The 24,588-nt window shown below is 42.9% G+C and overlaps 1 protein-coding gene across 1 annotated transcript; it reads left to right on the top strand.

Moving 5' to 3' along the window:
- The first annotated feature begins 379 nt into the window (after positions 1–379).
- Positions 380–16,842, top strand: LOC121288451 (taste receptor type 1 member 3-like). Its single transcript, XM_041206984.1, has 7 exons — positions 380–433; positions 1,623–1,798; positions 4,663–4,963; positions 7,987–8,799; positions 11,214–11,417; positions 13,609–13,729; positions 15,914–16,842. The coding sequence occupies exons 1-7, from the start codon at positions 380–382 to the stop codon at positions 16,840–16,842; spliced, it is 2,598 nt and encodes an 865-aa protein (XP_041062918.1).
- Positions 16,843–24,588: the final 7,746 nt, after the last annotated feature.

Here is a 24,588-nt window from a genome sequence, read left to right as displayed (position 1 = left end):
AAATCACTGACCCAATGCTCAGAGGTTATTTTGTTCAATTTAGAATTAATTATTATCAGATAAAGTTAGAGTAACAATTTAACAGCAAGTGACAAGTAAACCAGTGATTATAAATCAAGGCCATAGTTGCCATGGGCAAGAGATGAACATTTAAAACATTTCTCCAACACAGAGCCTCTCTGACTAAAGAGAGAATTAAATCCAACAGGGAGCCACAGGAGGGGGCTGCATAGCCATTGAATCTCAAAGGCTTTCAGAGTAAATCAAGGGCATTGACAAAGAGGATTTATAAGAGCTGTTACTATGGAAACATGCATAAGCCTATTTTATATGTCAGAAAAAGCATTTTATATCATGAGTGTTTTCTTAACCTAATGGGATGGCTGTAGTTGAGAGCAAGGGACTGTTCAAGCACATCAATTCTTCCACCCGGGTAAGTACTTCCCATAAAAGGTCATGACCCACTACCCTTTACCTCAGGACATCCTGTGTATGTGCATTGTGCCATGAATTGCACCATCTCTCAATCATTCTGTATTTTAATACAGGGCTTTCAGTAATGCTCAGAATTGTGAGACAGTTTTGCATTCAAAGCTCTCCTTTGCTGTCCTTACAGAAAAACATGAGAATATATTTAAGAATCCTGCAGCCAGGGGCACTGTGAAAAGAAACGTACAAAATGAGACACTGGGGATTAATATAAAGAGGAAAAGGGATAATGAAAGAATAGAGCAGGTAATGCATCACCATTAGGTTGTTCCACACTTGTAGCTATGGCTGTTTCTGAGTCATCAACATCCCAGGTATAGAATTCAGAACTGAAAATCTCCCACGCAAAATGTTTATAGGATTGGCACTGCTGTGAAAGGAAGGGTGTGGGGGGGAAGGAGAGAACGAGGCAGCATAAGAAATAGTACAGACTAAGAGAGAGAGTTAAACACAAAGAGAAAGAGAACAAATTAACAACTAAGCTTGCATTTATATACAGTCTTTCACAACTCTGAGATGTCCCAAAGACTTTAAAGCCAATGAAGCACTTTATTGAAATGTCACAGTCGCAGGAAACTTGACAGCCAAATTCCACAAACAGTGATGTAATAATGACTGGATAATCCGTTTTAGCGATATTGGTTGAAGGATAAATTTTGAATATCATGGTGGGTGGGTTTGAGGGAAAAGATAAGAAGATGGGTAGGTGAAGTTGAAGGATAAGGTGAGTAGGTGGGGCTGAGGGATGGTGAAAAGATGAGTATATAGGCTTAATCTATGTATGCAGAAGGGACCTAATGATCATCTTCTTCTGTACCCACACTCTTATTAAGGCAGGCCTATGAGAAGAATTTAGCCATACATTACTTAACCTTTCTCTTTACATGACCTAGGTTTAAAAAAAGACTGACCTTGGATTATTTTTAACTTGAAATATTGTTCCATTGCCGGTTCGGCTTCGGATGTTGCTCAGCACATATAAGAAATGCAAATACCCCTCAAATGAGGTAGCATGATTAGTTGATTAAAAAGAACACTGACTAAATGGTCATAACAAAATCTGTCTGCACATAAGAATCCCATTAATGCGGAGATCTTTGTTGTGGTTTGAAATGATTTGCTGTCTCTTGCAGTTGTTTTTCTATTTAGTAGTGAGCAAGGATTCTGTGACTGAGACTCAGAGGCTTCATGGAATCGATGCACTGTACACGCTGCCTGGAGACTACACTATAGGAGCCCTTTTCCCTTTTCATATGATTCCTGTTGGGCTCACTCATCGGTCAAAGCCTGAAGAGGTGACATGTGATAGGTAAGGAACCATAATCTGAGGGGGCAACTTTAAGATCTCTCTTTTCCTGATGGTACTGACTCTCACTGGAGTTCAGGTCCCCTCCTCTCATGTAGGTGTTGACTCTCTCAACTTCCATTACCTTTTGTATCAAAAACTGTTTCCTGACTTCACTCCTAAATGTCTAGCTATAATTTTAAGAGCGGTATCCTTGTTCTCAATTCTCCCATCAATAAGAATCTGTACTTATCCTATTGAATCCCTTTATTATTATAAACACCTCAATTAAATCACTATTCAATCTTCTATATCAGCCTAGTCTATGAGGCTGCCCTCAAAAATTAAGCCCTTAAATCCTGGTGTCATTCTTGTGAATCTGTGCTGCACCCATTCCAAAACCAATTGACTTCCTATGTGCTGTCTCCATGCCAGCTCATGCATTTGAAAAGCACAAATATCAGGCTGCTTGCCAACAGTAGTGACCTGCAGAGCAGTGCTAGTGGGGATGGTATTTAGGCCAGGAAGTGGAGCAGTGGGTGGATGAGGTATGAGAAGCATTCTTGCTCCTCCACAGTAAGATTTTTAAAAATTTGTAATTTAAGTATTTGCAATAATGACGAAAAGATGTGATGTTGGACATCCCTAACTCACAGTATAAATGTTTCCAATCATATAAGGGCTTGGTATCGCAATACCCACTACCATTTCCAGCAACAAATCACAGGGATCATGGCAAATGACAAGGATCCACACTGCCCCACCCTATCCAGGCTTGCTGCTGATCTGCCCCAAATCATGTGGAAATGCAGTGGGAGTACTCACATTGAGTGTCAGCAGGCTGTCAACCATAGAAGGCAGGTTTATGGGTTCAAGCTCTGCTCCAAAGACTTGAGCACATAATCTAGGCTAAAACTCTCAGTGCTGTACTAAGAGAATGCTGCACTGTCAGAGGTGCTGTCTTTCATATGATATATTAAACCAAATTCTTCCTTGATCTCTTAGGGGGATGTAAAAGATCCTGTGGCACTATTTTGAAGAAGAGGAGGGGAATGTTTCTTGGTGTCCTGGCTAATCTTTCACCCTCCACCAGCACCATTAAGAAATAGATTATCTTATTATTTAGCACATTGCTGTTTGTGGGAGGTTGCAGTGTTTCCTACACTGAAACAATGAAGCTGCTTTAAAAGTACTTCATTGGCTGTAGAATACTTTGGAATGTTCTGATTTCATGAAAGATACTATATAAATGCAAGTTCTTTCTTTCACCAGGAGGCTGCAGAGAACTGCATTGCACTATGGGTCAGTCAGGCTGCCCCGATTACCTGAAATTAATGGGGGTTATTTTGGTCAAAGAGCAAATAATAGATGCTAAATGAATGTTGTGCTAATAGGAAACACCTTTTTAAACATCCAAATTTAGTATGCAATTTTCAGACTAATTGATGATCATTACGATTTAATTGTGCCTGCAGGTGCTAACCAGGAATCTGCAGGTCTGGTACTCAAGTGCTGATTAGACACAATTTTCACGGAATAGTATATGTGGGCTGCTTGCACCTACTTCCAGTGAAGGTATGGAGTGCTCTGGTTGGCAGAAAGCAGGGTAGCTCAGGGACTGAGGGAGAGGGTACAAAGGTTATTGAATGTAGCACAGAAGGGTCCTGGTGGAGGAGATTGAGAGGGGGAGGTATATCCTGTACCTGTATGGGGAAACAACACCACCAACTCATCCTTCTGTTTCCCCACCCCCTCCTCCTCCAGCAGCTGGTACTGCTTGCCTGGCCTCATGTATCCCTCCCTTCTTTGGCCAGAACAAGGGGGACCCCAAGCAAAATGCCAATGACTAAGCACTCCCCTTCTCCTGGTGACATAACTATCACAGCACTTATTCCTTTTAGAAGTCATCAGTGAATTTCCATGTGTCATTCAAGTGTTGAAGTCTTAACAAAATGTCCCAGCATGTTTCACAGTATGTTTGAGAGGTCATTTTCACAGCTCCAGCAACAATAACCGTGATAAAAACAAAAAACTGCGGATGCTGGAAATCCAAAACAAAAACAGAATTACCTGGAAAAACTCAGTAGGTCTGGCAGCATCAGCGGAGAAGAAAATAGTTGACGTTTTGAGTCCTCATGACCCTTCAGCAGAACTGGGTGAATCCAAGGAGAGGGGTGAAATATAACAATAACCGTGAATTGTGAGGATCCCTTTAAGTAGCCTTGAAATCAACATCAAGTGTACGTTTACTCCCAAGTAGCTGATTGCTGTTAGGAGAGGCTGTGTGTTGAAGCACTAGCCACCAAAATGCCATGGAACCTCTTTAATTAGTGCTATCAGACATTTTAAGTGGCAATCAGTTTAACTAACTTAGTGCTGGTTATTCCTTTACCAAGATGGTATATTGTGCTAAATGCATGGTAAATGGGCATTTCAGCTTAATGCCCCATGTTGGCTGCCACTTTAATGCCTAAAATATTTGGTGAAAATTGTCTCCACAAGTTAAGGTCAACTCAGGTCAGCATCTGTCTCTCTCTCTTTCTATTTGTGCCTGTCTCTCTCTCTCTATGTATATTTCATGTCTCTCTTTGTTACTCCCTCTTGCTCATTCTTCCTCCTCCTCTGCCTTCCCTTCTTTTTCTCCCTCTCTACTGCTGTCATATCCTCTGTAACTCCCTATCTTTCCCCTCTCTATCAGTGTCTTTCTTTCTCCCTGTTCTTCCTTCACTCCCTCTCCCTCTCTGTTGCTGTCATTTTCTGTTATTATTTCTCTCTTATTTTCTCTCTCTCCCTCACTTTCTCTGTTACTGTCTCCCTTTGGCTTTTAGATCTGTCTGTTCCTGGCTGATATCCATATGCCATTAATTTCTCATTTATCTCCATTTAAGCTTTTACTCCGTTGGTTATGGGATGTTTCTGGCGATGACGTTTACAATTGATGAAATAAATAACTCCACCTCTCTTCTGCCTGATGTGCAGCTGGGTTATGAAGTCTATGATGACTGTTACGAGACAATGGTCTCCCTCCTGCCCAGCCTTCTATTCTTATCGAAAAACAAGAGTAATGGGATTGATGTACTCTGCAATTACACAAAGTACAGGAACCGCGTGATCGCTCTGTTGGGACCCTGGACATCGGAACAAGTGATAGCTACAGCCAAATTATTCAGCTTATTTTTAGTTCCACATGTAAGTTGTGCTTTCATGGTTTGCTAAATAAACCCCTCTCACGTTGTGACAACTGGGACTTAAAGTCTCCAGGGTAGAAATTCATTCTGGGAGGTAGAAGAAAACAGGCAACAAGTTTTTCAACAGGAAAGGAAATTGAGTTGGGTGTAAAACTCATTGTGGATTCACTATCACCCAGTTTACATTACCACTCAAGGTGACTTTATATCCCTCTGTCTTATGCTAGCCATATAGGTCGCGGGCTCAGAGATGGAACATTCCTTATTCCAGTCCTATTCAGGACCCCTCTGTCATCAATTTACCAGTACATTGATAACTGTATCAGTGCCATTTCCTGCTTTCACTCTGACCTGGAAAACATGATCAACTTTGTTTCCTAACCTCATGGTCCATCTCCTACTCTCCCATTCCTCCACTTCTCAGTCTCTGTTTCTGGGGATAGGTTATCAACCAATATTCACCATAAAACCACTAACTCATACAGTTACCTTGACTTCACTTCCTCGCACTCAGCTTCTTGTAAGAATTTTATTTCATTCTCCCAGTTTCCCATCTCTGTCACATTTGTTCTAAGGATACAATTTTCCATATCAGCACATCAACTATGTTGTCCTTTTTCCTCACTTGAGAATTCCCCACCTCAGTGGTCAACAGGGCCCTTGAATATGTTTATTCCATTTTCTGTACTGCTACTCTCACCCATTCCCCCTTCCAAAAACTACAATGGCTTTTCTTGTCCTCACCTTCCACCTCAACTTCAATAGATCATCCTCCAACATTTCTGCTACATCAAGCATAATGCCACCACCACCAAACACATCTTCCCTTCCCTTCCCTTTCAGACTTCCAGAGGGATCATTCTCTCCTTGACACCCTGGTCCACTCTGAGTCACCCTCAACTGTTCCTTTCATTCCCATGGAAGCTTCACATGGAAGAGGAGATGTAACACCTGTGCTTTTACCTCCATCCTCCTCACCGTCCAAGGCCCCAAACACTCCTTCCAGGTTAAACAGTGATCTACTTTTCCTTCTTTCAATTTAGTACACTGTATGCGCTGCTCACAATGCAGTCTCCTCTGCAGTGAAGGGACCAAGCACAGATGGGCTGACCACTTTGCATAACCTCCATTCAGTCCACAAGCATGATCCCAAGTTTTGGGTTCTCCGCTCCATTCCCGCTCTGACCTTTCTGTTTTCAGCCTCAACTGTCTCAATGAAACTCAACATTAGCTTCAGGAACAGTGACTAACCTTTTGACTAGGCACTTTACAGCTTTCAGGGCTCAATATCAAATTCAACAATTCTAAATCATAACCTTTACCCTTATTTTTTTTTGATGCCAGCTGTTGATGTTTATTCCACTTTCTCTTTGCACCTCCTCTAAACCCATCTTTTGTTTCTTTACTTGTCCCATTACTATCCCTCGGCTCGATGGACCAAATGGTCTCCTGCTCCTATTTCTTATGATTTTTTCTTTTTGCCTTTCATTATCATTCCCTTTGTCATTTAATCTCTCCTGCCTTCCTCCCCTCTTCCCTTTCCCAGCTGGGTGACAGTCAGAGCAATTGTTAGCCTCAGCCCAGGATTCCTGCTCCTGATCAACATCCAGTGATCCCTAAGTTAAAGAGAAAGGAAATCAACCAGGCTGCTGCTCTTGATTTCTGTCCTCTGACCTGAGTTAGAGAGAGGAAAATTCAGCCAGGGTTCCTGATTCTGATCACTGTCCAGTAAGCCCCATTGAAAAGTACAAGTGTGTGTGGACTTTGGAGGAGCATACTTTCAGGGTTGTTTGTGAGGCATCGTAGTGAGTAGCATGGAAAATGTTATTAGGGAAATGTTTACTCACCCCAGTGTCAGACAGCAGTAGCACAACAAAAGTGTTGGGGGTTATGCTGTATTGGGCTTAACCAGGTAGGACCTGGTGCTATTTGTTGCAGCAAGAACATCTCTAGTCTTGGTTGAGAAATGTTTGATTGAAAATTAAGAATCTGTGGAACATTTAAGGTTGGTGATAACAGGGATCATCTATAAGTTTTCAGCCTACCCCCTATACCTTTGAAGTCAGTGCAGTTGCAGGAGACCTGGAGCAGGCCACAGTGCCATGTTTTCCCAGTGTCTGTGTCTACCTTATGTTATGTCAAGGATGAGGCTATGACATACTCCTCGTGACTCATTCAAACAGTTCTGTAAGCTGCAGAAATCCCAAGATCCTGGTGCAAGGGGGTGGAGACCCAGCAAACCTGGTTTTCATCCCTCTCTGCTAGGGAACTAAATATTCCCTGGGAACAAGGACCAGGAAAATCAGTCTGTTGCCTAGCTCCAGACATTGTAGATAGTTTTTTTTTGTGAAATACTGGAGGGTGGACTAGACCTATAATCCCACGAGACAGTCAGCAGCCTGGGGAGAACCATGGGGGAAGCTGCTCCGATACAGAGTCAGTTAACCACAAGATATATTTAATTCTTTTAAATTGAGAAACAAGGTGTTGGCTGAAGTGCAGAATGCGAGAAATGTACAAGAGTTAAAGCTGTAGGAGATGAGAACTGGGAGATTAGGTGACACAAGCCTGGGTCTTAAAATCCTGCATTAACAGGGCAGGCTGAGGGAGATGAGAAGCTCCAGTGTTGAGAATGAATGCCTTAGAGTAAAGGATGGTGCAATGAATTTTGACATCAACATTGTCAAAATGCAGAAAGAGATGTGTGTTGGATCTTAAAAGGAATGAGAGAGCCAAGTTCGGAAGAGTAAAAACAGAAAATGGTAGAAACATTCAACAGGTCTGGCAACATCTGTGGAGAGAGAAAAATAATTAACGTTTCAGGTCTGTTTCTTTCTCCACAGATGCTGTCAGAACTGCTGATTATTTCCAGCATTTTCTGTTTTTATTTCAGATTTCCAGTATTCACAGTATTTTGTTTTTGTATCAAATTCAGAGGAGCATAGAACACAGTTGTATTGACTGCACACAGAGAGACAAGACAATAATATAATGATATAATCATGGATTCTCATCACTTTTTAGATAAGTTATGGGGCCTCAAGTGAGGAACTGAGCAACAAGAAGCTCTACCCATCATTCCTGAGAACAATGCCGAGCGATCGAAACCAAGCCATGGCCATTGTTTCCATCGTCAAAGAGTTCAACTGGAATTGGATTGCTGGAATTGGGAGTGATGATGAGTATGGGCGGCAGGGCATGGAATTGGTTCAGGAGTTTGCATTGCTCCAAGGCATCTGCATAGGCTACATTGAGATGATTCCCATCTACCGCGGACTAGCCAGCACCAAGCAAAAAATCTCTGAAATTGTGGGCCGGATCAGGCAGATGAATGTCAACGTTATCATCCTCTTCTCCAGTGAGGGACCTGCTCATGAATTATTGAAACAGGTGGTTAAGGTGAACATCACCAGGAAAGTCTGGATTGGAAGCGAGGCCTGGGTCAAGGCAGCCATTGTTATTTACACACCAGATATTGAACGCATTGGCACTGTGATTGGCACAGTCATTAACAGTGGGAGCATGCCAGGTTTCGAGAGTTACGTTTTAAATCACCTTACTAATATCAGGGACACAAGGGAACGGAGCCTCAGTGCACAACACAGTGGCAATCAGTCTTTTCCTTTTTGGCCGTACCCCTCAGAATCTTCTGATCAGCTGCTCAGTGCCATTCAGCAACTGGGCCCCAACAATATGTCCGTGGTGTTGGATCAGCCAGTGAGACGGTCCACGTTCAGTGTATACACAGCAGTGTACAGCATTGCACATGCAATCCATGCCTTGCTCAAGTGCCACAATGGAAGATGCCAAAATACAGCCAGATGGTACAACTGGCAGGTATTGGATAGTCTTACTGTTTATGCTTAGGGTCCAAGGCCCTATACAATCATAGCAACCCTGAAATTATGCTTTTGAAATGTGATTACAGTTTCTAATGTATGCAACATCTGACCATAGGGTCCAACCAGCAGGTTCTTCAGTAGTGACCATAACACAGATCACAGGGTTCCTCAGTGGTGACCATAGTTGTTAACCTAGTAGTTGTACATGAACATGGTCAGTTTTATGTTCTGGGCTTCAGCCCAGGCCCACTAGAAACGAGTTGATATTGGCAAAACTAATTTCTCAGGGGTCATGACAGGGTATGGAAAGGGGACGGTCATTAACTCTGGACTAGTTTGGATCAGGGTGTTTCAGGCCACTTGAGTCGGTTCTAACCTTGAGAACTTGCTGGCCTAGGTTTGAGGGTCATAGTATTTTAACAGCGGAGCTTTTATGGCACAGTGGGTAATGTCCCTGCCTCTGAACCAGAAGCTCTGGGTTCAAGTCTTACTCCAGGACTTGATGGCCAAGGAAGGTGTATCCATAACACGGCCAAACCGTATCAGTCTTCAAATCCTTCCAACATATGCCAATAAGAAGCAGTAAGACCAGGGGAGTTCCTGGTTAGCCATGTGATGGAAAGAAAATTGGAGCCTCTACCATCACAATTCTTAGCTCCAGACCATTAAATGCATGTAAAAATCACTTGGAGAGCCAGTTGGCTCGTGAGGATCAGTTTAGTGTAAATAGCATGCGTTTTAAAAAATTCATTCATGGGATGTGGGCTTCGCTGACTGGGCCAGCATTTATTGCCCGTCCCTAGTTGCCCTTGAGAAAGTGATGGTGAGCTGCCTTCTTGAACCGCTGTAGTCCATGTGATGTAGGTATACCCACAGTGCTGTTAGGAAGGGAGTTCCAGGATTTTGACCCAGCTACAGTGAAGGAGCGGCAATATATTTCCAAGTCAGGATAGTGAGTGACTTGGAGGGGAACTTCCAGTTGGTGGTATTCCCATCTATTTGCCGCCCTTGTCCTTCTAGATGGTAGTGGTTGTGGGTTTGGAAGGTGCTGCCGAAGGAGCCTTGGTGAGTTGCTGTGGTGCATCTTGAAAATGGCACACACTGCTGCCACTGTGCATCGGTGGTGAAGTGAGAGGATGTTGAAGGTAGTGGATTGAGTGCCAATCAAGCGGGATGCCTTGTCCTGGATGGTGTCGAACTTTTTGAGTGTTGTTGGGGCTGCACTCAGCTAGGCAAGTGTAGACTATTCCATCACACTCCTGACCTGTGTCTTGTAGATGGTGGACAGGCTTTGGGGAGTCAGCAGGTGAGTTACTCTCTGCAGAATTCCCAGTCTTTGACCTGCTCTTGGAGCCACAGTATATAAATGGCTGGTCCAGTTCAGTTTTTGGTCAATGGTAACCATCAGGATGTTGATAGTGGGGGACTCAGTGATGGTAATGCCACTGAATGTCAAGGGGAGGTGACTGGATTCTCTCTTTTTGGAGATGGTCATTGCCTGGCACTTGTGTGGCATGAATGTTACTTGCTATTTATCAGCCCAAGCCTGAATGTTTTCTGGGTCTTGATGTATATGGGAACAGGCTGCTTCAGAAAATCCGTGTTCAAAAGTGTGATCTGACCAATGAGCAATTCAAGCAGCTGGGGACTTCTGGTGTACACTGAAGGAAGGCTTGTCCGCTAGCAGTTAATTCATGGGTGGGGAGAGGGTTCGGAAGCACCTTGCATGAGGAAGTCTGGGGCAGGGGAGATGACAGGGATCAATGGATTGCTGCTGTCAAACATGTTAATAAGGGAATTTCAGGTTTAATGGGGTGTTTGAAAAAAATCCACAAAATAGTTTTATCTTCTGAAGAATAAATGAATTGTTTGAATTTAATATGCCAGAGAATGAAGAATTGTAGGGATAGGATCAAAGGTTCAGTGCAAAGGTCAAAGATTGAAGGGTGAGGTGGGTATCTCTTGTTAACAAATCCCACTTTAAAGCTGCCAGACTCTTAGGCTGGATAAAACCTTGCTGCCAGCCCTCCCTCTTCTCCAATTCCCACACAGATCTTTTTGGCACTGAATATCGAGGGTCACCTATCTCTTGCTGTGATGAATCTGGAGTTCTCTAGTCCTGAAATGTACAAAAGCCCTGGGGATAATGGTCTAGATATTCAGCTATGCAGAGCCCATTTTTCAAGTGGTAAGCAACCTCCTCACCTTCCAACCTGATAGGGAGGAACTGCATGCACAGTTGGGCCAGTGTACACCTACTGCTATGTAATGATCAGTGAGCAACATGAATATTACATGTTACCCGAGTCAGCGCTAACGGTTTAGTGCAGTCTGTCTGTTTACAGCAGTGATGAGATTTCTATGCCAACAAATCCTACAGTGGTCAATGCTTGACTTTTTTTTAAGCAGCTGCTGGAAGAGTTGAAGCAAGTTAATTTCACCATCAATAACACCACCATTCACTACGATGCTGCAGGAAACCCACAACGCGGTTACGACATCATAACCTGGATCCAGCATGCAGGACAGCTCAAACTACCAGTGATCGGCAACTACAAAGATCACTTGACCATCCACACATCCCAGATTCAGTGGAAAACAGTTGACAAAACAGTAAGTTAGGGCAGCATGTATGAAACAGCACCCATTTCCCCACTCCATTTGCTTCATCATTGTTGGCGGTGCCTTCAGACATCTAGGCCTAAACCCTGGAATTCCTCCTTAGACCTTTCTGCCTTACCACCCCTCTCTCCTCATTAAGACCTTCCTCTGACCAAACTTTTGGGAACCTGTCCTAATGTCCCTGCCTTTGATCATAAGAAATGGGAACGGGAGTAAGATATTCAGCCCATCAAGCCGACTCCACCATTTGAAAAGATCACGACTGATCTGATTGTGGCCTTGACTCCATTTTCCTGCTTGTCTCCCATAACCATTAACTCCCTTGTCAATCAAAAATCAATAACCCAGCCTCCATGCTCTCTGTTGAAGAGATTTGCGCGGACATTTATGTGTATTGGACACTACATATATTAGTACACAGGGCCCTGTTCTTTGCAGACAGAAAGAACATGTACACACATTGCACTTGTTTCAGCTAAACAAAATAAGTGACAACCATTCACTGACTCATTCCTCAGGGCAATGCCTTGACCAATCAGGGTCAAGCTGCCTGGTTTAAATTTCAAACACTGCTTGGCAATTAACTGTCAGTCACTATCATTGGTGCATTCTCCATGGCAATGCCTCAACCAATCAAAGTCCACTTGCCAAACCATCAGCACCCTCCTCACATACAGTATAAATTGTTGTTTTCCCCTTATATTGGCATTCTTGTGAAGTGTCCTGATGAATGCAAGACGAAAAGCTTCAAATTGTCACTTTTTTCAGCAATACTTGAAGAGAATCCCAAAGATTAATGACTCCTTGGTTCAGTGTCAAATTTTTGTCTGATTATGATTCTGTGAAGCGCCCTCAGATGTCCTACTATGTTAAAGGGGCTATATAAATGCAAGCTGTTCTTATTCTCACTCTCACCCTGCTCATTCCTTTTTGTCCCCATCTTCGCTCCCATAATTCAAGGAACACAGATTTGAATGTTTATTAGATTCAGCTACTCATTGCCCAATTTGGCTGGACCATCTCAAGAACTATCAGGTCCTGGTCTCCTCTGCCAAACTGTTCAATATTCCAGGATCATCCTAGAATTCACCACAATTTATTTTCTATACCCTCTCCATTCTCACCTCCAACTACAAAACAGGGAACTGATGGCCTTCTTTGTCACTAGTATTGAGACCATTATTCAGCTGCCTTTGCTACTTTTGTCTTTTCCCCTAGCCCAGCCTAAGGATACTCCTACCCTTTCCCTGAATTTGCATTGTTCTCTCTTTTGTGAAGCATCTTGGCATGCTTTCCTAGATTAAAGATGTTGTGAAATGCAAGTTGTTATTGCATCAGTTGTATCATTTTTTTCAAGTGATGAGAGCATTTGCAGGCTGATTAACAGTCTGACAGGCCACAATGTGAACGCTCATTCCATTAATCCTTATTCTAGCTCTTGGGGGGGTGCTGGGGTTACTTGTATAGGGAGGAAAGGTTTTGTGGGCTCATTCAACACATAGAATGAGAGCATGGGAGGGACTAGCCACACTCGCTGAATGCAAGTGTTTCATCAGATGTTGCCCCAGAATTCTGAATCAGAGCTCAGCAGCTCTTTGCTTCAGGATTTAATTGGAAGCACTTTTGGATTCTAAAATTTATTGGTATTGAAAGCTCTTTGATACAGAGTTTAAATATATTTGTTACTTAACATTAGTATTCCAGCTTACTCCTTTTAGAGTATTTATTATTCTATAAATAAACCACCTGAGCCTCTCAATTAAATTTTAATCAAAAGGTTTATGTGTTTCTATACACATCAACAAATACCCAGGAGTGAGTTACAGGCTGGTGGCTAATCAAAGAGTTTTGGTGGCTTCCCCAGGACTGACTGTAGTGGAGTTTGAATTATGTATGCCAACTCTACAGCGAGAACGTTACCATGGGACCAAAGAATCACTCTGGATCTGAACTGATTTCTTCAATCCGTTTAACCAGCTTTGTGACCTAGACAAATCAGTACAGTAAATACATCTCTGATTGCAGTCAATGGCTCAGCGCATTCAACAGAATTAGCAGTTGGAATTAATCCTCAGTGCTCAGTCCACAGAGAACCCATTAGCTCTTGAGCTTCCCAAAGCTTGCAAGGATATGCAGTACACCAAGAGTAAGGAATTAACAAGCATACTACCTGTACTGACAGGTACCTCCATCCTATTGTTCCAAGAGCTGTGGCCTGGGGCAGAAGAAAATTGCCATCAGCCTTTATTCCTGCTGCTTTGAATGTGAAGATTGTCCAGGAGGAACGTTCCAGGACTTGACTGGTGAGCCTGAATACTTATCTACTGCCCTGCAATGGACTAGATCAAAGCAAAGGAATCAGAACAGATGTTTCTCTGTAATATTTTAATTACAGCAAGAAGTCTTGGATACAAAATTGGCTCAGTGGCAGGAAACAAAGAGTAATTGTTCATGGGTATTTTTGTGATTGGAAGGCTATTTCCAGTGGGGTTCCGCAAGGCTCAGTACTAGGTCCCCTGCTTTTTGTGGTATATATTAATGATTTGAACAAAAATGTAGGGGGAATGATGAAGAAGTTTGCGGATGACACAAATATTGGCCACGTGGTTGATAGTGGGGAGGATAGCTGTAGGCTGCAGGAAGATATAAATGGACTGGTCAAATGGGCAGAGGAATGGCAAATGGAATTCAAGTCAGAGAAGTATGAGATGATGCATTTGGGGAGGTCAAACAAGGCAAGGGAATACACAATAAATGGGAGGATACTGAAAGGTGTAGAGGATGTGAGGGACCCTGGAGTGAGTGCCCATGGATCCCTGAGGGTAACAGGACAGTTTGATAAGGTGGTTAAGAAGGCATTTGGAATTCTTTTCTTTATTGGCCAAGGCATAGAATATAAGAACAGGGAGGTTATGAACTATGTAAAACATTAATTAGGCCACAACTTGAATACTGTGTGCCGTTTTGGCCACCTCACTACAGAAAGGATGTAATTGCACCCAGAGAGGGTAGAGAGGAGGTTTATGGGGATGTTGCCCGGAGTGGAAAATTGCAGCTATGAGGAAGGATTGGATAGGCTGGGGTTGTTCTCCTTGGGACAGAGGGGAGATTTGATTGAGATGTACAAAATTGTGATGAAAAGGGTCTAGTTACTTTAGCAGAGAAGTCGGTCACTAGGAGATATAGATTTAAAGTGATTGATAGAAGGATTAGAAGGGAGATAAAGCAATTCTTTTTCACCCAGATAGTTGTAAGGATCTGGAACTCACTGCCTGAAAGGGTAGTAGAGCCAGAAACCTCAACTTATTTAAAAGGTGTTTGGATATGCACCTGAAATGATGTAATCTGCAAGGCTATGGACCAAATGCTGGAAAGTGGGATTAGGATGAGTGACTTGTTTTAAGCTGGCGCAGTCACAATGAATCACGTGGCCTCTTTCTGTGAAGTAAACTTTCTATGATTTTAAGCTTAAATATAGAAGAACCGCGGATTGATATGTAGAATAACAGATACACAGGGGTGAGTTACAACCAGAATGCAAGTTTCCAAGCCAGGATGGCTTGATGGGAAACTTGCCGATAGTGTTCCCAAGTGCCTGCTACCCTTGATCTTCTAGGTGGTAGAGATCACAGGTTTGCAAGGTGTTATCATAGAAGCCATGGCAACTTGTTGCAGTCCATGATGTAGATGTTACTCACTGCAGTTACTTTGTGGATGGGTGCCAATCAAATGAGCTACTCTGTCCTGGATGGTGTTGGGCTTTTTAAGTGTTATTGCAGCGCAGTCATCCAGGCAAGTGTAGAGTATTCAATCACAGTCCCAACAAGTACCTTGTAGAAGACTGAAAGGCTTTGCGGAGTTACTTGCCACAGAATTCCCAGCCTCTGACTTGCTCTTGTAGCTACGGTATTTATGCATCTGGTCCAGTTAAAATTCTGATCAATGGTGACTCCCAGGATGTTAATGGTGAGGTTTTGGTGATGGTTATGCCATTGAATGTCTAGGAGAGGTGGTTAGACTCTCTTGTTGGAGATGGTCATTGCCTGGTACTTGTATAGCATGAATATTACTGGCTCAAGCCTGAATGTTGTGCAGATCTTGCTACATGCGGGGCAAGGACTGCTTCATTATCTGAGGACTTACAAATAGAACTGAACACTGTGCAATCATCAGAAAACATCCCTCTTTCTAATCTTGTGATAGAGGGCAGGTAATTGATGAAACAGATGAAGATGGTTGGGCTTAGGGGAGTGTCCTGAGGAACTCATGTAGCAAGATCCTGAGGCTGAGATGATTGGGCTCCAAAAACCACAACTATCTTCCTTTGCACTGGGTATGATTCCTGTTAGTGAAGGGTCTCATTCACTTCGTTTTACTGAGGATAATCTAATCAAGAGGTTTGGGTAGGATTATCATTGCGTATAAGATGAAAAGGATTTCTTCATCATCCATGTTTTGTAAGTGACTGTTTGATTTTTCTGTTACAGATGGCTTTTCATGCAATGACTGCCAATCTGATGAGTGGTCGCCACCAAATAACACTTTCTGCTTTAAGAAAACCCTGCAGTACCTGTCCTGGGTCTCACCTGTTGGTGTGGCTATGCTCCTGATAATGGTGCTCAACCTCGCTCTGATATTAGCTGTCATGGTGGTCTTTCTGCTGAATTCTAGCACTCCAATTGTGGAAGGTACTGGAGGGAAGATGAACATGGTCATCTTAACCTCACTGGCTCTCTTAGGCTGCAGCACATTGTTGTACCTCGGTGAACCCTCTGAACTTACCTGCAAATCACGTCTGCCAGTCACTGCCTTCAGCCTCACCATCTGTATCTCAACTCTCCTAGTCAACTCAATGCAAATCTTGCTCAGCACTGAGCTCACTGGTTTAACTAAGTCTTTGTTGCACAAATGTAAATGCATTGGCTGGTACATCATCATCTCCGTCAGTCTTGGGGGGCAAGGTGCCATTTGCTATTTTTGGCTAAACACAGATGGTGACTTTCTGATAAAGACCACAGGCAATTCTGAAGATGCTCTTGTCCTCTTCTGTAAGAGTGATTCAGAGGTAATGTTCTGGCTAATGTTGGGGTACAGTGGCCTACTGGCATTGGTTTGTTTCATGTGTACCTTTTTGATCCAGACACCAGCTCAAACCTACAACCTGGCCCGAGAGATCACTGTCTCCATGCTCTTCTATACTACCATCTGGCTTTGCTTCGTCCCAATTCACCCGGCAGTAAGCAAGAAACATGCACCCATCATTCAGATTTCTGCCTCACTCCTCAGTTCTTTCGCAATTCTCAGTGCTTATTTCATCCCAAAATGTTTTGTTATTTGGTTTAAACCACAGTACAACACTCCTGAATATTTTCAAATTTATGGTCTGCAAATTTTAACAAGGAAGGAATGTCAATGATATAAAATTGTTAGTTTCAAAGAGATGACAGGGAGAGAGATGGGAGACAGATAGAGGACGGGAGCTGGAACAGAGGGATTGGCAAAGATAGGGGAAAAAAACCGATTTGAAGAGGAACATAGATAGCTTCTCATCTCATTTTCTGTCCTTCACTCTCCAAAATGCTAGATCCCACTGGTCATTTCTGAGCTACATGTCCTGCTTCTCATTCTCTGTCACTGACTGCTGGGAGGTGTGTGGCAGTGACACTGAGGTGTAGCCCATCCTCAAGGGTTTCACATCTTTCCCATGTCAGATGGACTTGATTTTCATTCTCCACTACCCCCTGATCCAGTCAGGACTGTAGCAGCAATCTTGAGCACCCACTTCAAACAGTCTGAGCCATAGTGATCAAGTTCTATCCTCTAGTGCCAGTTTGCTGCAGTATGGGTCCTGTACAAAAGGTGTTGAAAAGAATTGGTGAATGTTTGTGTTCAAGATGCAAATTGAGGGTGCTGGTAAATGGAAGGCTTTTCCAATTTTAACACCTTGTTGTTGGCATCAAGTTCCCACCGCTCATAAAACCCAATAATACTCAGCATGCACTCTACACTCTGCACCTTACACACCACGCTGCCAGAACAATATCCCTGAGGTATATCCTTCAGTGACAAGTTCCCAGACTGTGCTGAAATAAATGTATCCTTATGCTGTGGACTCAAATCACCAAAAATTGTGCTGACACTGTCTCACCCCATTTCTGTGAGACCACTGACAGTCAGAAGAGAGGGATTCTTCCTCAAACATACAGGACAGCATGGAAACTCAAGTTTCTCTCACAATCCCTGTCACTCCCATTATATGATTCACTTCTTCTATCTGTGACCATCTATCCATGTCTCTCATTCTATCTATGTTCCAGAAATAGCTGGCTTTCTATTGAATAAGCTACTTTTAATCCCATTTAACAACAGTTCTTTGTAAGATGGACATTTGGTCTGCAGAATAACTGCCATGTTGAGTTATACCTAAGCAGCCACTGTATTCCAAAAAAGCAAATCATAGGGCTGAATTCTCCCCCTGTCAGGAGGGAAATTGATGGGCGGGCACACTTCCAATTGGCGTCCCCGATCGGAGGCATGGCGCCATTTTACGTGGTGGGCCATTTAAGGCCTGCCCAGCGTGACATCCACGTAGAAGCGCTATGTGTTCCCTGTGCGGGCAAGGGGAGGGGAATCCCAAAATCAAGAGTGCATGCGCATGAAAGAGCGCACTCATCTCCCTGAGGCTAAGTGCAGTCTCAGGGAGATCAGCTGTAAATGTAAAAAAGACCTTAAAATAGAAAAATAAAATTTCCCTAACATGTCCCCTCATGTGACAATGTCACATGAATTGGGACATGTCCATAATTTTCAAAAAAACTTTATTAAAATTTTTAAAAAGCTACTTGAAACCTCATCCTGCCTGTGGATGAGGTTTCATACTTTTTCTAGTTCACACCGGGGCTCCTGGTCCTTTAATTACATAATAGCCTCAATTGGCCATTGACAAGTCAGTGGGTGCACAGCTGATTTCACTGCACCCCTGCCTTCCTGAAAATTTAAATGGGGCGTGGTGAAGTTGGGACTTCGTCATTTTACGCGTCATTTTACGTGTCGGCGAGTGGGCCCTGCCCCCGCTCGTCGACGTGTAAAATCCTGCCCATAGACTGAAATATTTGAAACAGACACACAAATCACTAAAAGTAGCAATACAGTTTAACAAGGCCATAAAAGAGCCAACTAAGCACCGGGGTACCTTTCTGGAGGGATAGAATTGAAAAGCAGAGAAGTTATGTTAAATTTGTATAAATTGGGAGTGCTGTGAATGGTTCTGGTCTCCATGTTATAAAAATATAGGCATTGGAGGAGATGCAAAAAAAATTAAAAGAATGATACGAGAAACAAGAAATTATACGTGCCAGGACAGATTGAACAGGCTGCATTCTTTTCTCTAAAAAAGAGATGTCTGAGAGGTAACCTGATAGAGATCGTTAACATTATAAAGGAATTCGATAGGGTAGACATTGCGAAGATGTTTCCACCTGTGGGGGAGGCCTAAACTAGATGCCATGAATATAAGATAGTCATTAATAAATCCACTCAGGAATTCAGGAAAAACCTCTTTACTCAGAGAGTGATTAGAATGTGGAACTCTACTACAAGGAATAGTTAAGGTGGATAGCATAGATGCATTTAAGAGGATGTTAGATAAACGCAATGAAGAATGGGAGCATATGATCTAATAGGGTTAGATGAAAAAGGGTCTGAGGAGGTTCATGTAAGCAGTGGCATGAACCTGTTGGGACTGAATGGTCTGTTTCTGTGCTATACATTCTATACAATACTTTGTAAGTTTCTCAGAAATGCAAAGACACACCAAAAATTTAAGTTGTAAGGATAAGTGAAAACTGGATCTTTCACACTACATGAGACAACCAAGAGATCAGATGACAGCGGGAGAACCAGCCCCATCCACTCATGGACTTTAACCCAGAAAATTAAATTGCTTCCCTTAACCTATTATTATACATGTCCCTTCCCATCCCGAATTATTACTCAGTCACGTTCTCTAGTTTTTACTGCAGCCTTCCAACATACTTTATTCTGCACCAGTAGAAAACAAACCTCATCATTTCATTCCAAACAGGGTGTTTTAGTTTCCCATGGGAACTATCCAGGTGTTTCCCCTCAATTCCCACTCATGGAAATGTTTTTTTTAGCAAACAGCAACTGTGTCAAATGTGAGGTCCAGTAACTGAAGCTGTTTTAGTGCTTGTATGGCCACTTGTTTTAGCTGGTTTTAGAGTCTGTCCAGCACATTTGTTAAATCCCGCGGGTGACTTTGCAACTGTAAATTTCTAACTGAAAATAAAATGAATTCCTTGAAGTGGACACTAGCTGATTTATTCATTAATGGGCACCAGGTGTATGGTTTAGGAGACCACCTCATCCGCCTGCAGGTTGATATCAGAGGTGTTAAGAGTTCTGAGCAGTAAGTAATCTGTTCACTTTTAACTGCCCATCTGTCTTGTTTCCACCAAGTGAGTAGGTTCAAACTGACATGTCATGCACAATAAGCAATGCCTGCCACAGATGCATCTGTCCATGACAGTATCGGTAGGAGTGACCACTGCACAGTCCTTGTGAGGACATCGTCCCGCCTTCATAATGAGGATATCCTCCAATATATTATGCAGCACTACCACAGTGCTAAATGGGAAAGATTTCGAACAGATCTAGTAACTCAAGACTGGGCATCCATGAAACACTGTGGGCCAACAGCATCAACAGAACCGTACTCAACCACAATCTGTAACCACATGGCCTGGCATATCCCCACTCTACTATTAGGGCAAGCCAGGGGATCAACTCTAGTTTAAGGAAAAGTGCAGGAGGGCATGCCAAGAGCAGCACCAGACATACCTAAAGATGAGGGGTCACTCTGGTGAAGCTACAACACAGGACTACTTAAGTGCCAAACAACATAAGCAGCAAGTGATAGAGCTAAGCGATTCCACAACTAACAGATCAGATCTAAACTCTACAGTTTTGCCACAGTCAGTCATGAATGGTGGTCAATTAAACAACTCACTGGAGGAGGAAGCTTCACCAATATCCTCAATGATGGAGGAGCCCAGCACATCAGCACAAAAGATAAGGCTGAAGCATTTGCAAAATCTTCAGCCGGAAGTGCCGAGTGGATGATCCATCTCGGCCTCCTCCAAAGGCCCCCCAGCATCACAGAGGCCAGTCTTTAGCCAATCCAATTCACTCCACGTGATTTCAAGAAATGGCTGAAGGCACTGGATACTGCAAAGGCTATGGGCCCTGACAATATTCCAGCAATAGTACTGAAGACTTGTGCTCCAGAACTTGCTACGCTCCTAGCCAAGCTGTTCCAGTACAGCTACAACATTGGCATCTACCCGGCAAGGAGGAAAATTCCCCAGGTATGTCCTGTCCACAAAAAGCAGAACGAATCTAACGCAGCCAATTACCGCCCCCACAGTCTACTCTCAAACATCAGTAAAGTGATGGATGGGGTCATCAACAGTGCAATCAAGCAGCACTTACTTAGCAAAACCCTGCTTACTGGCGCTCAGTATGGGTTCTGCCAGGGTCACTTAGCTTCTGACCTCATTACAGCCTTGGTTCAAACATGGACAAAAGAGCTGAACTCCAGAGGTGAGGCAAGAGTGATTGCCCTTGACATCAATTTGAAAAAGTTTGGAATCGAGGAGTCCTAGAAAACTGGAGTCGATGGGAATCAGGGGGGAAACTCCACTGGTTGGAGTCATAAGTAGCACAAAGGAAGATGGTTGTGGTTGTTGGAAGTCAATCAGCTCAGTTCCAGGACATCACTGCAGGAGTTCCTCAGGGTAGTGTCCTAGGCCCAACCATCTTCAGCTGCTTCATCAATGATCTTCCTTCCATCATTAAGTCAGAAATGGGGATGTTCGCTAATGATTACACAATATTCAGGACCATTCCTGACTCCTCAGATACTGAAACAATCCATATCCAAATGCAGCAAGACCTGGAAAATATTCAGGCTTGGGCTGGCAAATGTCAAGTAACATTTGTGCTGTACAAGTTCCAGGCAATGACCTTCTCCAACAAGGGAGAGTCTATTACCCCTTGACATTCAATGGCATTACCATCGCTGAATCTCCCACTATCAACATTCAGGGGGTTACCATTGACCAGAAACTGAACTGGACTAGCCACATAAATATTGTGGCCTCAAGAGCAGGTCAGAGGCTTGGAATCCTGCTGAGAGTAACTCATCTGATTCCCCAAAGCCTGTCTACCATTTTCAAAGCACAAATCAGGAGTGTAATGGAATACTCCCCACTTGCCTGGATGAGTGCAGCTCCAACACTCAAGAAGCTTGACACCATCCAGGACAAAGCAACCCACTTGATTGGCAAACCTTCTTCTACAAACATTTGCTCCCTCCACCGTCAATGAACAGCGGCAGCAGTGTGTACCATCTACAAGATGCGCTGCAGAAACTCACCAAAGCTCCTTCGGTACCACCTTCCAAAACCATGGCTGCCACCATCTAGAAGGACAAGGGCAGCAGATACATGGGAACAACTACCAGCTGGAGGCTCCCCTCAAAGCCATTCACTATTCTGACTTGGAAATATATCATCCTTCCTTCACTGTCACTCAGTCAAAATCCTGGAACTCCCTTCCTGACAGCACCGTGGGTGTACCTCTACCACAGGGACTGCAGCAGTTCAAGGAGGCAGCTCACCACTACTTTTTCAAGGGCAATTATGGATGGGCAATAAATGCTGGCCTAACCAGCATCACCCATATCCTATAAATGAGTAATAAAAAAAAGGCCAAGGGAGTTTGACTGGTGCCATATTTGAAAAAGTCATCATGTGTGCATGTGTCACAGTTTTTTTACGTATGCAACGTATCTTCATAAAAGCCAATGATTTTCTCCTGACCTAGAGCCAAAACTAACAAGAATGACCAAACCACATAGTTACACTAAGTGACCCAAGCCTATCAATTTGACTCTATTGCTGTAATGGGTCAGAGCTCCAGCACAGCAGGAGGATAATACATGATATCACATTCTGTCCTTAACAGGCAGCATATCCTTGATTGATCAAGGGTAATGCCATGCAAATATCAGTTAGCAAACTTTATACTGAATATAAATATTTCCTCTATGACTGTCACAGGTTGGAGTGTGAAGCTTGCAGTGTCATGAGTGCACCTGATTGCCTCAACTATCATCCATTTAGAAATGGCAGGGACAATAAATGAACACTTGGTATCTGTCTTCATAACAGAAAACAAAAAAGATGTTCTAGATGTAATGGGGAACCAAGAATCTAGGGAAAATTAGGGACTTAAGAATATTATTGTTAGTAATAAAAACAGGAGAAATTAATGGGACTAAAAGCCCATGAAACCTCTGGGCCTGATGGGGTTCATTCTAAGGTTTTAAAGAGGTAACTGTAGAGAAGGTGGATGCATTGGTTTTGATCTTCTAGATTTCACTAGATTCTAGGACAGTCCTCCTGGATGGAAAGTAGTAAACATAATCCCTCTATTCAAAGAGGAAGAGAGAAAAAAAGGAACAGTTAGCCTGATATCAGTAGTAGGGAAAATGTTAGAACCTATTCTGAGGGATATGATAACAGGTCACATAGAAAATCATTATAAAATTGGGCTGAGTCAACACAAATTTATGAAAGGAAATCGTATTTGGCAAATCTGTTAGGGCTTTTTGAGGATGTAACTAGTAAGGTGGATTTAAGAAAACCAGTGAACATAGTATATTTGAACTTTCAAAATACATTCAGTAAAATGCTGCACAAGAGATTATTACACAAAATTAGGGTTCATTGGATTAGGGTATTATATTTTTATGGATAAGGATTGGTTAACGGACAGAAAACAGAGTAGGAATAAATAGATCATGGCAGGCTGTAACTAGTGGATTACTGCAAGGATTAGTACTTGGGCCTCAGATACTTACAATCTATATCAATGACTTAGATGAAGGAGTCAACAGTGAGGAGGGCACTTAGAGACTGCAGAAGGATTTAGACATGTTGATTGAGTGGGCAAGAACCTGAAAAATGGAATATAATATGGAGAAATGTGAAGTTATCATTTTGATAGGAAATATTTGAAAAGTAGAGTATGTTTTAAATGGGGAGAGACTGGGAAATCATATCTTCAAAGGGATCTGGGTATCATACAAGAATCATGGAAGGTTAACATGTAGGTACAGCAAGCAATTACAAAAGGATTGGAGTATAAGTATGAAGTCTTTCTTCAATTATATAGGGCCTTGTTGCAACCACACTTGGAGTACAGTGTACAGTTCTGGTCTCCTTACCTAATGAAAGATATAGTTTCCTTAGAGGAAGTACAAAAGATCCCCGAAGAGAGTAGCTATTTGAGTGCATGATGCCATGATGAGAGTTTGATATTGGAGGGAGTTGAAGGATGACTTACCCTGGTGGAGCGGATGAGATCATTCATCCTCTTCCTGCACTGGATGGCATTTCAGGCATGGTTGCCAGCTGCACTGACCTGCTCTGCGATGGCTTCCCAGGCCAGAGAGGTGAGGCAGCTGCATTTCCTACAGCCATCCCTGGGATAAAGCATTTGCCTGTGCACCTGCAGGTCCACTAGCCTAGGGTGAGGAGTTCAGCCTATGAAGAGAAATTGAATAGTTTAGGTCTGTAGTCCTTTAGAGTTTAGGAGAATGAGAGATGAATGCATTGAAACATAAAATTATTTAGGGGCTTGACAGGATAGATGCTTGGAAGACTGGAAATAGAGGTCACAATCTCAGAATAAGGGGTCAGCCGTTTAACACTGAGATGAGAAATTTCTTCACCCAAAGGGTTGTGAACATTTGGAATTGCCTACTGCAGGGAGCAGTGAATGCTCAGTTGTTGAGTTTATTCAAGGCAGATATCAACAGATTTTTGGACACTAAGGGAATCAAGGGATATAGGAGTAGTGCAGGAAGGTGTAGTTGAAGTAGGGGATCAGTCATAAATGAATAAAATGAGAAAAACAAATTGCCTCTTGGTAACTCACCATTCTCAACGATGGCAACCATTGGCACTGACTGGGAATGGAACTTATTCAGCTACACTCTGATTCATTCATATATCTCTCTTGGATTCGGAATATTGCATTAACCACCATGCTTGCTTCCCCAAGGAGCCTGATCTCC

Source organism: Carcharodon carcharias, chromosome 15 (genome assembly GCF_017639515.1).
Source record: "Carcharodon carcharias isolate sCarCar2 chromosome 15, sCarCar2.pri, whole genome shotgun sequence".
Classification (NCBI taxonomy): domain Eukaryota; kingdom Metazoa; phylum Chordata; class Chondrichthyes; order Lamniformes; family Lamnidae; genus Carcharodon; species Carcharodon carcharias.
Note: the sequence above shows the minus strand (reverse complement) of the source record. Positions and strands in the feature narration are given on the sequence as shown.

Excerpts from the sequence above, each read along its gene's own strand:
- LOC121288451 (XM_041206984.1), top strand. The coding sequence starts at position 380 with ATGGCTGTAGTTGAGAGCAAGGGACTGTTCAAGCACATCAATTCTTCC. Across the intron at positions 434-1,622 it reads ACATCAATTCTTCCACCCGG|TTGTTTTTCTATTTAGTAGT; the intron begins GTAAGTACTTCC and ends TGTCTCTTGCAG. Across the intron at positions 1,799-4,662 it reads GAAGAGGTGACATGTGATAG|CTTTTACTCCGTTGGTTATG; the intron begins GTAAGGAACCAT and ends TCTCCATTTAAG.